Below are 18283 nucleotides of genomic sequence, written 5' to 3'. Positions count from 1 at the left end.
ATGCTAGAATTGACTTGAATTTTGGTCAGGACAAATTGACACTAGGTGATAGAGAGTCCAGAACTAACTACAAATAACAGATTCATGACTAAGGTCTTTACAATATCCAAATGCAGTGACTACTTTGTTTAGTACATTTTCTTCTGACAACTCTGCAACCAGACCTCTGCCCTCTCTATTGATAAACAACTCTACTTCTCCACAAACCTCTCCCCAAGATCTTGCTACTCTTTTTGAAGACAAGATCACAACTATCAGACGAGACCTCCCTTCTGTGCAACCCTCACCTTCACCCCCCCTTCTTATCCCACAATAACTGCTTTCTTCCCTACAACTGAAGAACTAGCCACTATTCTTTCTTCTTCGCACCCAACAACCTGTCACATTGATCCCATTCAATCACATCTTGATCCCATTCCATCACACAGCCTGCCTTCGCCCTTGGATGGTCCTGCCTGTGTCTAGTACCAGCTGGTTTCCCATGGCTCCTGAGTTATGACATCCCGACATTGTCTTTGGCATTCTTTGGCTAGACTGACTATTCTATCAACTACCAGACTGAGGGAGGCACTTGAAAGTCCCAAGGTTGATCAAACCCAAAGGCTTAAACTAAAAGGGAACTGGTTGGAGGATGAAAAACTCCACATTGGTTCTAAGGGTAAACATTCATTTCCATCTCATTTGTGCTGCCCCATACCACTGGAACTCACTTCCCGCGAACCTCCAGCTTTCTCCCTCCCTCCAAATATTCAAGATCAGTTTCCCTTAGTCTGTGAATTCTAGTTTTGTCTTTTCCCTTGAATATGCATTTTAAGAAGCTTTGTATAAATTGGTGGCCCTGTATGTATAAAAACTAATACTACGAATAATAATAATAATAATAATGATAATGGTAATACAAATGTGAAAAGATTGTTTTAGGACTTTGCTTAAGTGGTTCCACAATTATTATGCCTTCAACATTTATTAAAATAACATAATGCAATTAGAGATCTGTCTATATATCAATATCTTTTTGTAAACCCAACAAGCCCACTATGAGCCTTTTTTCAATTATGCCCCATAGTAGACTGTAGTGTAACTTACTTTTCACGTTTTTAATATTAAAATAAACTATTTTATACCGAAATTGGTTTTCTAACATTCCTAGTAATCCACAAGATACAAAATCTACAGCCTGATAAACTAAAAACTGAAAAAAGATGGCCTGTATACATCTAAATGATAGAAAGCAATTATGTTGCATATAAAATTATTATAAAAATAACTTTAGTAAATTGTACATCTGACTTTTCCAGAGGTTCCTGATCTACAGGTTGTCAGTAATGAGGGCAAATATTTGAAGAAGTCAAATACTGCCCTATTTTAAATCCAGCTGTTAGAAAACCATTCCAGTTTCCAAATGTATAACTATACTGAATTTCAGTTAGCACTTGACATGTCCTGAATTTAATTACAGACTCGGGAACGCATTTTTTTCCCTACATTTTTGGAAGCAATGCAGACCCCAACTCAAGTGAGACCAATTTGCAGAAGTAATGTTATATTTTGGCTTACTGATTGTCTTTGTTGGATAATATTCCAAACAACACAACAAGGTGGACACCATTTGTTAGGTTTATTTTAACAATCCCCAATTACAGACCACAATTTAGAAAAGCAGATAAGTTCACAAGCTGGACGCACGTCTGAGGCTATAAAGACCTAAGGTTTATCCAAGAGGTTCTGAAATCAGATATACCGTTCTGTTTAAGTTTATCTAGTAATAGAGAATCAGACTTTCCAATGTATCTGGCACACATTTTGAGGCATTTTAGATGTCTAAGTGAGAGTATTAATGTTTATGAGACTAATTAAAAGTCTCTTAACCTAAAAGATGCTAGACTTTCCATCATCTGCCGAAAGGTGGAAGTGAAGACAAAACACCTACTAATAACTGAGCTAAATATTTCAAAAAGTAATGAAAACTAAACATTTTAGCAAAATACTCTTTTGAGATAGAAGTCTTGGCTCAAATATTAAAAAGAGTTTGAAATGTCCATATGCTTATTCTGGCCAATAGCCATGAATAATCGTCTAGTAAATAAGAAAAATAGTGTTTTTTTCTTATATAACTTGCCAAACAGAGGAGCCAGAAGTTTAATTACAGCCCACTGGTTACAATTTCACTTGGCACCTGTATAAAACATTTTTGAAAGTTTTGTAGTGATATTACCAACACATTGTAACTGATGTGATGGCCAGCTTTGAAATGTTTAACAATTTTGATGCTTGAGGCCTTGGTTCTTGTGTTTTTACCAGTACAAGAAAAAGCCAAGTTACATATTTGCGGTCCCAAATCCCGGCGAGCTCTACCTTTGTAAAAGTGGTACAGAGGTAGAGCTCGGCGGGACAGCAAGATAGAGTGGCAAAATTGGGGCTGTCCAGTGGAAAGCAGGACAGTTGGGAGACATGCACACCTGTGGAGTGTGTCTTAAGGGCACATCTGGGAATTTTCTTGAGTAGGCGCTGATTCACTGGTTCTTCCGCTTCCTCTTCTATTTCCGTATGCAGGACGAGCAGCGTTAAGACACAACTTCTTGTCAACGTCTTTTCCTTCTACTTTATACCTTTTGTGGCTAGCCCCACTTCTATACTTGACTCAGTCCGCCTACATGGTCAACTGCCCCACCCCCTCTCAAAGCCACTCAAAAGAAGGAGGGCTCCAAAGAGCCGACCGCGGGAAGTTTCCGGATATACCTATAGCATATTCCCTAGTTCTAATATTATCCCTTTTAAAAACTATTTGTTGCTCTGGGAGTTCAATATATTCAAATATTGCCCCCCCCCCCAAAAAAAAATAGAAGAAACTGATATGCTCAGATGTTATTAAATAAGGGTACATTATGAAGTAGTCCTCTCCAGGCTGAGGAACATGAGGATCATTCCATTTACCATGACAGCCCGGGAATCAGGCAAAAACGTATTGGTCAAACCCTGATAATTCCCATGAATATAGGGTGGAAACACATAAAAAACACTAGAGCCTAAATGGATAAGGTTAACAAATTAAATTTATATGCCACATGGGGCAGGTATAGTTCTATAACCAAACATAATACAGGGACAAGATCTGAGGGCCAAATAGCTCTCAAATGCTTTGCTGAAATTTACAATACTGTTACTCATCTGCACAATGCTTAGCGTCCATACCTCGGTATATGCACATTTTCAAAGTTGGAGACCAATCCTTTCTGGGGTGCAAATATTATAGTAATTTTTTATGCTACACTTCATAATCTTATTCCCAGAATAAAGAAAAGCATGGCAGAAAGTAAAGGTAGGTCTTTTGGCTTTCAGCCAAGTTGGAGTCCAATGGAGTCCAGCTCAAGAAGAGTAGAGAACTGCAAGCTGTGGCTTAGTCTCAAATTTCGGATTTAGGATTTTGGTTCTCAGCAGCATCTGTAGGGGTTAGTTTGGCAGGACCAGCTCCTTAAACGATAGCAGATACCCTCCATTATTATGTATTTTATTCAGTGATACCCTAAACTGCTTGTGATAAGCCAGACCACAACATTGCATCAAATCAATTTAGCTCCTACTATGTTGTGGTTTACTTGAATTTAGCAATGTCACGCACTTTTTTTATTCTTTAATCTCAATGCAAGTTTTTAAATATTCAGTTAAGTGAAATAGCACAATCGCAGAAAAAATATTTCGGGTTTTTAGTCTGACTATAAAGGGACCAAAAAAAATCTGTTTGCGAAAATAAGGTGTATTGTCTGGATGCCACAGAGTTTGTAATGACCGATCTCCTAAGGACAGGATCATATTTTCCGGTTTACTTTTCCCAAACACCAAGAGAAGAAAGAGAGACTCATTAACATTATATAAACACAGGGAAGTGGGAAGAGAATAAAACACGGAGCAGAATGAAAGAAATATAACAGGCGGTGATTACAAAGGCAATGTCTGCTAATTCATGTGTAATATTTATCTGCATATTCCACATGGATGTGAATCCCTTAACAGTAAGCAAAATGAACAAAGCATTTTGGAAGTAGAGACAATTCTCATCTCTAAGTATTAAAGGGTTAATCATTTAACATTAAACACACACACATATCTAGCAAAGCTGCTGTTTATGTCAAATGTACACATTAAATACATAGGTTTCCTAAAAAGCAGTATTTGTAATAAAATACTTGAAATGTATATTGTACAATATATTAACACCGGAAACGCAAGACAAGAATAAATTGTCTGCTCTGCCCTTATGAATGTAAAGGCGTATGCAAGGCACGGTTTGAAATATACTCACAGACCGTATGAGCTGTTAGTTCGGGTTCTTGTTATTCAGTAAAACTCTCCAGATTTTTACCTCCCAGCGCACTCGTTACTAGTCTGACATAAACACTCTGCGTCCCATCCAATGGAGGGGCCTCCTCACCCAGCAAAGCCACAGAATGCTCAGTAAGTCACGTTCTCACTAATAACGCTGACAGCTCGTCCAAGTGCTGAGTTTAAGCACTCTACAGATGGGCCAACTCGGCACTGATATTCTGTTAGTCCTATTAATCTGGAGTTAGGATCACAGGTTTTATTTTGTACAAGCAACCTTAGACTTCATAAAAGACTGCTCAAAAATGGGCTTTTCCAGAAGAACCCAATATGTCTGTAGTCGTCATGGCCATCTCTGTTTCTAGAGCTGGGGGCGTTCGTATAAGCTTTAAAAGACAGAATGTGTATAGTTAGCACTAATTTACAAATGGTGTAATATCTCTAATGTGCTATCATATTCATTTATTTTATGGCCTGTTTCCATTAACAAAAAGCCCTAAAGCAAAAAGGGTCTTTCCATGAGCTGTATTTAGCGGTGGGCTGGGTGGGATCAGGTAATGCAATGTTATGTGACTGTGCAGTGAAACTGTGGCTGCTTGCACGGTGTGTGCAAGCAACTAAAAAGAAGGCTCTTGAAAGCTAAAGGGTAGGGAGTGCGGGGGAGAGGATAAGGGAGAGTGGGTAAGGGAGTGAGGGAGAGGGTAAGGGAGTAAGGTAGGAAGTAAGTATGTATGTATGTATGTTACATTGAGTGTGTGTTAGCATAGGGGTGTGTGTTAAATGGACTGTGTAGGTATAAACTACCTATCAAATGTTTGGGGTCACTTAGCTGTTTTCATGAAAAAACAAAGGCATTTCTAGCTGTGCTAACATGATTGCAAAATGGTTTTTAAACTTAAAATTGGATTAGCGAACAAAACATACCATTGGAACACAGGAGTGGTGGTTGCTGATAAAGGGCATCTGTACGCCTATAAAGATATTCCATTAAACGTTTCCAGCTACAATAGCCAATACATTGACAATGTCTACATTGTAGTTTTTACCATTTTCATGTTATTTTAATTGACAACTTTTGCTTTTCTTTCAAAAACAAGGACATTCTAAGTAACCCCAAACATTTGAACAATAGTGTAAGTGCATATGTTAGAGGGAGTGTGTATGTGGAAGTGTATATGTGGACGTGTGTGTAAGTATGATACATATGATACATGATATATAAGTGTATGTATTAGCATGAGTGCTTATATGTAAGTTTGAAGTGGCATTAGTGCGTATGTGAGTGTTAGCATGTAAGTGTTTGTGTTAACATGCATGCATATGTGTGTGTTAAAATGATTGTGAATGTGTGTTAGTATAAGTGTGTTATTGTATGTGTGTTTAAGCTTGTGTAATTCTGAGCGTGTGTTTAAATATGTGTGCAAGTGCTTCTCTTAATTACCAAGGGGGCAAGGTGCCGATGGGGCCACTTAAACCCCCCCCCCTGGGCCAGACGGTTTGGGCTGTATTCCATTAATTCCCATTTTATAAGCTCAGCACTAGCTATCCTGTATAAAGTCACTGGTGAGAGAACACAACTATATCCCATTTATAAGTGTGAAAGACTAACAAAGAAAAAAATTAGTACATAGCCTTTAAATGTTTGCTGCCAAATCAAAGGCAGTCAATATAATGGGGAGGCCCTCATGTGAACGTATATGCCCAATTTGTCATAAAAGATAGTGTATTGTTTGTGATTAATTCATGAAAAGTTGAAGATAACGTTGGGATAACGTGTGCTAAAGTTGGGATGACTTGTGAAAACTCATTAGTATCAAGAGTGAGAACGCTTTATGACTCCACCAGCTCTGGAGAGCAACCTCTGATTCCAAAGCTGAGCAAATTATGGGAGTTATCAAGGGTGTTAATTTATCATGGATGCAAAAAGGGCCAAACTGGCCCTCTACTAATTAGCTAATGCGAGATACAAGGCTTGACTAGCTCCAATTGAACACAAATGACTCTACCATACACGCTTTGACTATATGCATTATAACCTAATGGTTCCGGTGTGTCTTATAAATTAATATGTTATACATTACTCTATATAGAACAGTTTGCACGTGCATTACATACAGTAAATTCAAAAGTGCATCTGTTATTCTGCATGCCTTGTCAATTTTAAGACGTTTTTATGTATTTATTTTTGCATAAACATATTTTATCTAATCCTGTATATTTTAAATCTTATAAACGTAAAATGAATTACAAAAATGAGCATGCATTTATTCGTAAGGATCCATTATGAAGTGTATCTATCCAAGGCAATGCAGCAAAGGTAGCAAAACTGTAGCTGCCCAGTCATTGCTAAACCACAACTCCAACAAAGCTGAGCCAGACATCGATGTATGCCGGACTCATGGGAGTTTAAGAAGCCTGAGAGCTGCAAGAAGATCATGCCTGCTCCACAAATTCCAAACCATTACGTGTTGGCAATCAAGCTAGTCATTAGCAAAATGTTGCTCTGATTCCCTGAATCGAAACAAAAAAGAATTTTAATGGATCAAAGGGGTTTTTTTTTTTTTGTTTGTTTTTTTACAGAGACCATTTTAAAAATGGTATTTTTAATATATAAAACCATTCTGTGAGATTCTAAGACCTACTCCAAAATAATATTTACCGTTCTTTCATCTGATGACAATCCATTAACTATTTTAGTTTAGTTTTACTCTTTTATCCACTCAAAGACTTTTTCTGCTGGCTTAATAAACAACGCATGATTTTACTTACTGTTCAAAGGCTCTGGTATAAAGACAGAAACAACAGATTTAAATCAAAGCACAAAAAAAGGTGTTGTTTACCGATGTACCGGTACATTGAGGCTATATTGGGTTTTTTTCTGTTACTGTAGCCAAAATACCTAAATTGTAGCAATAAACAGATTTTGTTTTTCTATTTATCTTGTATATTTTCAAATAAACTGTCCCTGTTTCTGCTTTTTTATTCTTGATATACTTAAGGTTGTGCCTACTAAGAGAATAAACATCTTAACAATCTTAAAAAAACTTTAGGATATCTTTAGGATACAGCTACTTACCTTTCATTTGTAGCAGGTATAAAACAAGCAATGTAAATCAGCATTTAAAACAAAATTTTTTACAAAAATGCAACTTCTAATAACAAGATTGAAACAAAATACAGTAACCTAAATGTAATTATTAATCTGTAAATATAAATGTGATGATTTCCAGGCTTTTCATTTTAGAACTACATCTCACTCAGGAGAAAATCGTCTGAATACAATTGAAAAGAAGTTGGTCATTGTTTCCATGCTGAAAAACTGATGTCAGAGTTATGATTATGAATTGCTTTTTTTCAAGCACTGTCAGTTTTATGGTCCGTTTAATTGGCTGATATCGCCAAATTCATGTATATCCTGACAAAGTTACACCGTCCACAAGTGCCAACAATGAAATAGAAACCCCCCATTTAAAATTTTATTATTTGAGCTAATGCGAAGAATATAATATTTTGGCAAGAGCTCAAGAACTGCTGAAAAAAATATACAGCAACCTTATTCTAAGGTTTAAAATGGGATAAATAATCGTAGGCCTTAACCAATAAATCTACTCTAATGATGAAGAAAAATGACCACATCACATTCCACACCAAACTGTGCTAAACTCCAGGGGTCTGTCCCTTTCTTTTAATTTGTTTATTTACCAACGACCCGGAAAAAAGCTCTGAAAGCAACATCTCTGTGTTAGTGGATAAAACAAAAATATTGAAGCTAATTACACCAGGCATGAATGTCATCTCCTTGCAGAAGGCTTTAGGCAAAATAGGAAATGTGCTTCAACATAGAAAGATGCCAACACACACTCCCTTACACACACATTCATGCTAACGCACACTTAATCATAAACTCTCACTGTACAACTCCCTCCCTGCCTCCTTTACCCTCTGATTCACTCACTCATTCCCTTTCATCACCCAACACAGAGGCATTCTTTTGGACTGAAATAAGTTTTTATGTATGGCATAAAACATTTTTGATAAAGTACTTATCACCAGAATGTTTAAAAAATCACTTAGATGTACTAGGATTTAGTAAAGAGCAGAATCGCAATTTGAGTATTATTCATGTACAAAGAGGATACGTTGCGATTTCACACTGTCACATACATAATATGTGTGTGGGTTCAAGCATGACATTATGCAGCTTGTAGTGTCACCTCTATGGTGATGCGTTGCCATCAATTGAAACATAGACGGGAGAAAATGAATATTACATGACCAAACCCAGAAAAAATTTACTAAATTTGTGTCTACTAATCACAGATTTTGTATATATTGTTGTTATGTATATATGTTGAAAAAATATGGAAATACATTATGCTTAGTGTAACGTAAAGCTGTCACATTTCATTACATTTAAAATATGTATACGGCAATGATAGCAATGTTCAGAATATAAACATAAGAAACAATACAATTACAAGTAATGTGATGGCATTTTTGGCAAGAGGGTTGCCACAATGTACTGTTTTAGTGCTGTGCTTTTGTAAACTTACCTGGCAAATCCCACTGATGCACATATCCGGGGAGTCTGTGTTACATCTAGTACCATCAAGGACTTTGGGTGCAAGTTCCACCACAAAGTTCTTGCCCACAGCCTGGCACTTGAGCGCACAGGGGGCAATAGCATCATTATAGACCGGGTGCCACTCATAGTACTGTCCTTGGTACTTGACATCATTATGCGCTGAACATTGTTGTGCCCTGAAGTCTCCAACGTCAGAAGGACAGTCCTGCAATATTGGAAAAACAATTAGGTATTTTTTCATAATTTGCCATATGTAATCATACAAGGTTTTTCTGCTGTTGCTAGACTATAGCTCATATTGTCTATATTCGCTCCTGCCAACAGTTCCTTTTTCCTACCATTCCCCGGATAGCATGCCCACTACCACTTCACAAAGCATTCCACCCACTGCAGTTTAAAATCATGATAGACCGCAGGGGACTCGTGTGGCCTGTAATTCTTGTGCCATCAGAGTAAGTCTTTCACAGTGCAGGAGACATTTTAGCAAAGGTGACTACCATCTTGGTAAACCTGGGCAGGAGTTGACTGGCCTGTAGGTAATTGCACCCTGGGCCAGTTCAAACTATTTAAACTGGGCCAGTCGGACTTGGGTTAGCCCACTGACAGAGGCAGGAGCTCAGCAGGGTCACAGTGTCACAAGCAACTATGAAGATGCGTGTGCGTGTTAGTATGTGGGATAGCGAGGATGTGTTTGAGCGGTATATATTAGCATGTGTGTTAGAGTCAGCGTGTGTTTTAAGTGTATGTATGTGTTAGTTACAAGTGGCAGGAAAAGGAAAAATATGATAATCCAACAAACAATAAGAAAATGTCATGTAGAGAGTTGCAACACAGCAAGGTAACCCCTTGGGCACTAGTAATACAGCATATAACTGAGGGGATTATATTATGCAAAATAAGTAAATAGAGGAAAATATAGTTTAATATTACATGGTAGACTCTCAAAGAGGTAATGATCAAACGATAATTCTGCTTAGATGAGGCGGTCCGATAGCAATTGACACAACCAGGATTAGTTCTAGATCTGGTTTAGCAATTGTTTTGAGGGCTTAATTGGAAACCAATACCCCGGCCTTTAGATTAATATACAGTATATAATGAAAACATGAATCATATATAGATATATGAGCACTGCTTTATCAATGTTAAGCTTCGAATGATATCAGCGTTTGCAAAAAGGTTAACATCTCAAGCATTGAATAGGCTACTTGAGTATTCTGTAAAGGCATTCACATCTGGAATACATTGTTTTGTATTAGTTTTGTAACTGAGAATCAGGAATGATCAGATTTTTAACCAGCTCCTAGTTGGTAATATTATCTGACTCCAAATGTTAACTGGTTAGGCTGTGTTTGCATAATATATTATTTAATTCAAGTTAGTGCCACCGAGGCTTGTCTCCAGAATAAAAGACACCTGTAATAGCCATATGACTGGCAGGGAGGAGAAGATAATGAGGCAGTTGTAAAGTGCTAAACTACCAAAGCAAACCATGAAGGAGAGACATGATCTAATATAAAAGATTGGGGTTTTGGCTCTATGAAACCTAATCTTATTAAAACATGTACATGGGTTTAGAAATGTAATTAAAGAAAGAAGGAAGAATGCTCGAAAACCCTGCGTCAACACATTAACGAATCCGTTGGCAGAAGGAAGCTTTCTTTATATAAGAACCGTACTCAGTTTAAAGTCTCTAGATCACCATGCTCTGCAAACATTTGCTGAAATGCCATTTACGTAACTTGTATGACTAAATGCAGCATTAGAAATATAATTATTGGAACTACTGAATTCCCCAAATGTTGCCAACAATAATACTTCAACGTTGTAAACATTTGTCTCATTCATATGTTTTAGTAAATGTTTAGATCTCATATGATACAAAAATAATATGATATAAATAGGTTGATAGGCACATAATGTGAGAGATGCTTGTATGAGATTTCAGTAACACTTGAAACACCTTTGTTTTCAATAATGTGTTTCAGACAGTTATAGTAGATATTTTGATGGACATTTTATCAAGTATAATAATCATGAACTTCTATGTTGCAATTTAAATACAAGTTTTACAATGTTTTGCAAAATACTATGCAAACTATGTTTCTTTCCCTTTTCCGTCTCATAACCAAGCAATGTCACAACTTACAAAAACAGAATTGTTGGCTAAGTGTTGGTACAAGATTATCAGTGTCAACGGCAAGTCTTGTAGACATTTAGTCTTTTATTAATGCCTACTCCTGCATTGTCATAGAAGTCAACAGGAGGATTCCGGCTTTATTCACAAAACGGTTGAGTTAAATCAAGTTGGCCATTAAGTTGACTTAAATGGAGCCACTTGCGGATTCATTCACACCAACCCAAGTAGATTTTAATTTATTGTGTCTATACTTGACTTGTATCTCCATAGAAAGTCAGTTGAGTTTAAAAAAAGGTTCCAACTCAACAAAATCTTGTTGATTACTCAGAGGAGTGCTGACTTGAGACAGGTCAAGTCCTTAACAAATTTTACATATTGACAATTATGACAGCCAACTTGACTAGGGGTGTTCAACTGCACTTTGACAGCTGTCTACTGGAAACCAAATTCTGTTGAGTTGGGTGAGTTGAGTTCAATCTGCAAGCAAATCGATGATGTACTGAATAGGCCTGCACATTTCATAGAAGCGAAGACAGCCTTTTGTAGTTCTAATGCCATTTTTAATACGTCCTTATCTATGCTTTGTTTAAGCTACACCTCCTTTCCTAGTGGTTAAACTGATACTGCTACCGCATTTATGCTTTCAGCACGCTATCTCACCATGAACACCCCAGGGTCTTGGATTGTCCAAATTCTATTTTATTGCTATCTGTCTTCATATTCCATACATGATAAAACCACAAGGGGGATCATCCATCAAATTACTAAATGGCTGTTATTGGAATGCGATTCAGAGACTACTAAATCCCTCAAAGACTTTATATCTGCTCCTGACAAAGGTCAAATCCTGAAGCATTCTGCTTTCCTCTTCCACATGACAAGTTCTGGATGGGAGCCGAGCTCAGAAAAAAATCTAAACTTTCAATTATGGAAATGGCTCAAATAACATTTTATAATAGGAATTGCAATGACTTATCTTAAATGCTTCAATGTACATCATTGCTTTAGTATGCAATGTTGGAACTTAAAAATAGATCTATAGCACAGGCAGGATCATTATGAATTGTGGTTTAGAAAGGAAAAACAATACAGATACTTGTTATATACTTATCCTCTACTACAACTATAAAATGGAATGAGTCACGGCAAATGCCTTCATATGGAATGAGTCAATCCTATAGCTCTAATAATAAACAATATCATAATTGTATATATTACAAATCCCGAGTCGTATGCTTCTCGGATCATAAGCCTAATAACGTCAATGTAAACTATGGTCCTAACACTTATCATGAGAGCACTCAACAGAACCTACAGATGAAACTAATTTCTTTGAAGGTAAAGATGTTAATTGTTAATAAAGCTTGGAATCGCAATCATCTTTCTCTATAAATACACTACCGAACAGCAAACCATGGAGTACAAAACCGAACAATAAACCTCTATAAATACACTACCTGATAAAATCATATGCTACTACTTACTACATTGTTACTTGCAAAGCCATCTTTAATAAACCAACATGAGATGGACAAGAAGCCTTATACCTACCGTTAAACTACCACTAGTGGCATGCTTAGCTGGGAAGTTTTTGCTCTTGTTGTTCACGGTTGGTGTAAACCTTATGGGATTTGAACTTATTACTTTTATTAAGGACATGCCTCTTTCTTCCAGCCTATACCACTGTGTGTGTTCTGTATGAAGAGTAGGTAGCATGTGATCCTTGTTAGAGAGTTCATCTTCCAACACCAGCCTAGTTTGTATTGCCTCCAGAAGTCAGCATAACTACTAACTTCACAAATTGGCAAGTTCCCTTTGGAAAAAACGTTTTGCACCCTTTTGTCTAAATGTAAAGGTATATGAGTTTTGGGAATCAATCATTCCATCTGTAGGAGAATGATCACAAGATCTCTGAGGTCCTCAAACCTTACATAACTTTATATATGTTGGCCAGATAAACGATATCGACTTTGACTAAACAGTCCATTTGCTCTTGGGCTGATATGGCTAAATCCATTTCTCATACAAAGCTCTTTGTAACTGCTTTATTTTTGCTACTATACAATTTTTTTCAACAGAATGAAATACAGTACACAATTTTAGTGATGTAATCCAATACAAAGGAAAACAACATTGTTAGGTAAATATTTATACAGTCAGTCAGTGCTGTCTGACTATACAACTATAAACTATAAACTATAAACCAGTATATTTCACAGTGATAATTATGGACATTTCTAGTTCTAGAATGACAAGGAATCCAAGGTGGATACAAATATGAGACCTTTGTGTTGCTGCTGAACAATGGACTCAAATATGATTCCTTTGAGACAGTAAAAAACTACAGTCCAGACACTGGTAACCACTGGTTAAATAGTTAATGTTAATTAAGGTGATAACATCAACCATTTTTGTGAAGGGCATACATGCTTTCTATATGTTGCTGATCAGTATAAGGCAGTCACTGTAGCTTGACTGTTTAGTGCTGCCCTTCTCGTTAATAAATGGGTTAATTTATTTCATCTTCTTGTTTATGAAGGGATTGCTTGCACCCTTTACTTACCAGTTTCATTTTGCTTGAACTATAGTTTTTTTTTTTAATGTCCACAGGGGGCCAGTATTGTGTCATAAGAAAACAGAAATATGCAGATGTTATCCAGAACACAAACAAAATTAAATATTAATGTGAATTTAATAAACATTGAAATATAGGCTTTCATAAGAGAGCGACTACAGGGAAATCCTTTCATTTTAATGGACGTAAATGTCTTCTTCACTGACAATACTACAATAAATATTGGCTTCTTTTGCTGTGAAAAATAGCTTTTTAAAATCCTCTCTAAAGTACAACTTCCTTTTGAATCACAGCTTGGCAGGAAGAGTCCACTATGGAGAGAGAGAGAGAGAGAGAGAGAGAGAGAGAGAGAGAGAGAGAGAGAGCGTCGGAAAAGTGTTACTTCAAAACTTCGCACTGACAGTCAGATCCAGCTTCAAATGGAGACCAGAAACGAGTAGAAGAAGACTTGCACCAAGTTTATATTACAGAACGGAAATTAATCATTCACTTTAGACTTACATAATTGCTGCATGTTCTGTATCGAATATTTCGCCCTTCGCAGTTCCTGAAAGACAAGACGGGGCATCCCAGAAACAATGTTATAGTTATAGGTACGCCAGTTTGCTTTCATCTGCTTTTTTTCAAATTTTAGGTGTTAGAACAAAACTAAACAGAGTGAACCAAATATTTGATTGTATAGTTCAATGTGACTAATACATGTTTACAAGCTAAAATCACTGTGGTGGTGTTTAAAGTGGGAATAAGAACTAAGCAACCAATCATGAAGCATGATGAATAGAAGAGGATGTTAATATTTCAGGAATCCAGGGTTTACCCCCTTCAAAAGAGTTTGGGCATGTATGTCAGCAACACGCTCGGGTGTCATTAAAAAAAAACACCTTGTCACATGAAACAACCATATATTAATCAACAAAACACATAAGGATGTATATATATATATATACACATATATTACATCAATAAGCTTTAAAACTTAAAGCATCATCAGCACTATTCAACACATCCCCAATGATGTTTACTTCACATGATGAATGGAATTAGATAGGACTTGCCAAAATTGGGGTACTTTGATGTAGTGGCGGGCTAAGCAATATATGGCCATATAGTGTAACGGAATCCCCAATATTTATTCCTTAGGTAGGTAATCGCTGGGTATGCACGGATTTCTTGCCTTGTTTTTTTTTTGTATACTTTTAGCTCTAGGAAGTCTGGTTAGAGGCCTGACATGAGGGCAGACGTTTACCAAGATGCATTTTCTGACTTTGTGATTTATTACAGTGGGTATTATAGATTTTCATAGTTTTTTTATGTGACCAAGATATTTAGAAGAATATATGAACTGCAAACAGTCTGAGCCCCTAGAAAATATAGCTATCAGAGGATGAAAGAGGAACCAGGGATTTCAGCTCTAGAGAGATGCTCAATCTTATTTTGTACTAATACAGCTATATAATTGGTTTTCTTATTGCCTTAACCAGGGATATACTTAAATGTTAGATACATAGACTATATCCTTTTGGAATGCTGTGTTCTTGGATTTAAAAACATTCCAAGTTTCCACGTCTCTCACAGTATTTAGTAAAAGCGATATATGATAATTATACAGCCGTTTCACAAACAGACTATATAATAGTAGTTATTGAGAAAAGGAGCATGTTCGCGCAAAATGACAGATGAATAATACAAATTACAATTTTAATTGACGGTTGTTAAGTAGACAACAGTCCATCAAAACTTCAGGTCAACTTATCGTCGATCTAGTGAAAATATATATTTTCCCCATATCAGGCTGCATTGATATCACACACAGCTTATCTTCAGGCAACAAGTGTATCTTTTATTATTTCCTTTTAAAGCTTTTTTATAATATAACATAAAAAGCCAGTGTGGAAAGCCTGTTGATTACAAACATTGTTGTTAGAGAAAGCTCAGGTAATATTTATAAAATGAGCAGCAAATCCATTTAACTAGAACCAATTAATAATAAGAATGAGAGAATAATAATACAGCTGGTGGTAAAAATTATCGCTTACCTGCCATTCAGACATCTCCGCAAAGAGTACGAAGCGCCTCCTCCACAGGTACGAGAACAGTCACTCCACGTTCCCCACGCATCCCAGCCGGTGTCTTTATCATCATCAGAGCGGGTAATTCTGGAGGTCTATGGAATAAACCAATGTTATATTATTATTATGTATGCACTCCCATCAGCAGACATCTACTAAATACAGAATATTTCGCCTAAATTAAGACTTCCACATTTTTTTTAAGGGAACGTGCTAATAAGTACTAATAAGTTATTTTCACTTTAAAATTATCAGCTGTGACAACACAATCAGCATGATAAATACATTTTGTTAAAGTGAAATATTCTACAATGCTATTTTTGCACATTTCAAGGGACAGTCTAGTGTCCCAGGGAGACACCTAAACAAACAATGTACTGTGTAAGTACTTTTATATGCATTGTCCAAAGCTGCAGCTTCCCACCTCTCTATGGTCTGGTAATCCTGGCCATTGATTGACTGTTTGAAGCAGCCAATAATCTCCCAATTTCTGCACGGGTGCACTGGGGTTCTCAACGGAGATGAAAGTGCATATGATGGCACAAGTGTCGCTTTAACGTTTGATAAGTCATTGTTGAAAGTTTTACTACATTGTGTGATGAAGCACAGGTTAGTCCACAAGACACTGAGTACATTTTCCATGTTTGATTCAATCTTTCTTAAAATTGTTCAAAACTCCACTGCTCAATAGCAAATTCATACTTCTGTTTAAATTAGTTTTTAATTGAATTAACATTCACTGGATGAGTGCTTTACAGCTTGAAAAGATCATGTAGCTTGCCTATTATATATATATATATATATAGATGAAAATGATTAAGTGCCCTGATTATTGCAGTGGTTAATGTTTGTTTAGGTGGCAGGGCCTTCTTTGCAATACTCGAAACACATGGATACAAAGCAAAAGTCAACCATCTCGTGACAGGAGTAGGAAACCAATGCGTTGCAGTCTTTGTCAGACAAGAAGCAGGCTAGTTCTAACATTGCAAAATTAATGATTTATTATTCACAAGAATTTGATGAAATTCATGCTTTCAGCTAAATAGGAAGGTCTGATCCTAAGCAGACACCTAGTTAGAAACTCTATGTATCAGTGTTTTACATTTGTTTCACAAAACTCATTTTATCTGACATAGTTAATATGTTACGTGAATTAATATTAATAGTTATGGCGCACCCTGGCTTTTGTTGCTCTGCATTTTAATGGAATCAAAAAATTGATTGTATGATTACACCAGTATCTGAACGGCCTTAAATATGAATATAATGATCATTATTATTATAATTAACATTATGTAACTGTTTGTTTTACCCCTTAAAGCATTTTAATGGCAGATGTTTTTTTCTGTCCAATAAAGCCCAGTCTTTTAAACCAAGTTTTGCCATAAATTAAGTCGAGCTTTACTTCATTGAGACCTGGAAAGTCTATGAGGTTGAGAGAGAGTTCTAAGTAGAGGGGCTCTACTAAGTGCACAGTCCAGAGCGGAAGCCCTGCTTGCCCCAAAGTTTCTTTTCAGAATTATTTGAAAGCCATCACCACTTTTTACTTTGGCTAGTAAAAGACATGCTGGTTACTATAGGTCAAAATGAAGGGGTTGATGTGACCCAGAGAAGGGAAGCGAGTCATGTCTAGGCTTCTTATGCTGATGCCAGTAACAAAGATATAGGTTCAGAAAGGAGCAGTTCAACTTGCTTAACTTCTTAATGTTTATCACTTCTTCTAACTGGCGTCACCAGGATTTAAACCCGTCCTGCATCTAATGACAGAGTTTGCACTTGCTAGAAAATATCTTATCTCTATTGACTGCAGAAGTGACATCTAACACAATGTAGATTGTCTATCTATGGTCACAAAAAACCAACATCACAACATCTTTTAACAAAAATACAGGTAATTTTATTTCAGGTCATGAAAAAACGTCCTTAGAGCAGGGATAGGCAATACTACAACTCTCACAATGCTCTGGCAAGCCACTCGGAATTACCGGTCGCCTGCCTCCACAAACAAATAATATTATGAAGGGAGAAGTACTAAGTACTTTAAAAATATATATACAATTAAGGTAAAGGAATAAAAAAACAACAGTTTCAGTCAAAAGTTATGAGTTATATTTTAAACATATATGCAGTGAAACGGGCTCCTAGCTCCACAGTAGAACACTTAAGTATTTTAGTGGTTAACAGGTATAGCAATGGCCGGGTATACTACTTGTCGAGAAGTCAAACGTCCAATCCTCAAACACATATTTTCACTGAGACACATGAATTTTTCAAAGATTTCCTTAAAAGCTTAAAAAAAACATAAAACTGGGGTTTGAAGGGAAACGTACTTCCCTTGCCAATCTGTGCACTAATCCAACTGGTATTTGAAGCATCACAATGTGTTTTTGTTGGCGCACTACATTTATTTGCTGTATTTTTTACTCGGTGTAAAAATCAAATTCACTTTAACTCTTTCCATTTCAATCAGCTGATTTGTAACCTATTCATTATCTGGGGTTGTCCCTGTAGAAAATGGGCAGACTAGATGAGCAAAATGGTCCTTCTTTGCTGTCAAATACCGTACTATATTTCTAAAGAAAGGTTGGTTAAGG

The 18283-nt window shown here is 36.6% G+C and overlaps 1 protein-coding gene and 1 long non-coding RNA gene across 3 annotated transcripts in view; one reads left to right on the top strand and one right to left on the bottom strand.

Annotated features, from left to right (window-relative positions):
* Positions 1-13947, top strand: part of LOC128492755 (uncharacterized) — a 41588-nt gene extending 27641 nt beyond the window's left edge. Inside the window, exon 3 of the long non-coding RNA XR_008354134.1 lies at positions 13914-13947. This is a non-coding gene — a long non-coding RNA (uncharacterized LOC128492755). The remainder of the gene's footprint in view (positions 1-13913) is intronic.
* Positions 1-18283, bottom strand: part of ADAMTSL3 (ADAMTS like 3) — a 192766-nt gene that overhangs the window by 70047 nt on the left and 104436 nt on the right. For both annotated transcript variants that reach the window (XM_053465435.1, XM_053465436.1), the window contains exons 4-6: positions 15657-15784; positions 14122-14167; positions 8874-9110 (exon numbers count right to left, since the gene is read on the bottom strand). In XM_053465435.1, the coding sequence (XP_053321410.1) occupies positions 8874-9110; positions 14122-14167; positions 15657-15784 (411 nt within the window). The remainder of the gene's footprint in view (positions 1-8873; positions 9111-14121; positions 14168-15656; positions 15785-18283) is intronic.

The sequence above is a fragment of the Spea bombifrons genome, chromosome 4, assembly GCF_027358695.1.
Source record: "Spea bombifrons isolate aSpeBom1 chromosome 4, aSpeBom1.2.pri, whole genome shotgun sequence".
In the NCBI taxonomy this organism is placed as follows: Eukaryota; Metazoa; Chordata; class Amphibia; order Anura; family Pelobatidae; genus Spea; species Spea bombifrons.
This window is presented reverse-complemented; position numbering and strand designations above follow the sequence as displayed.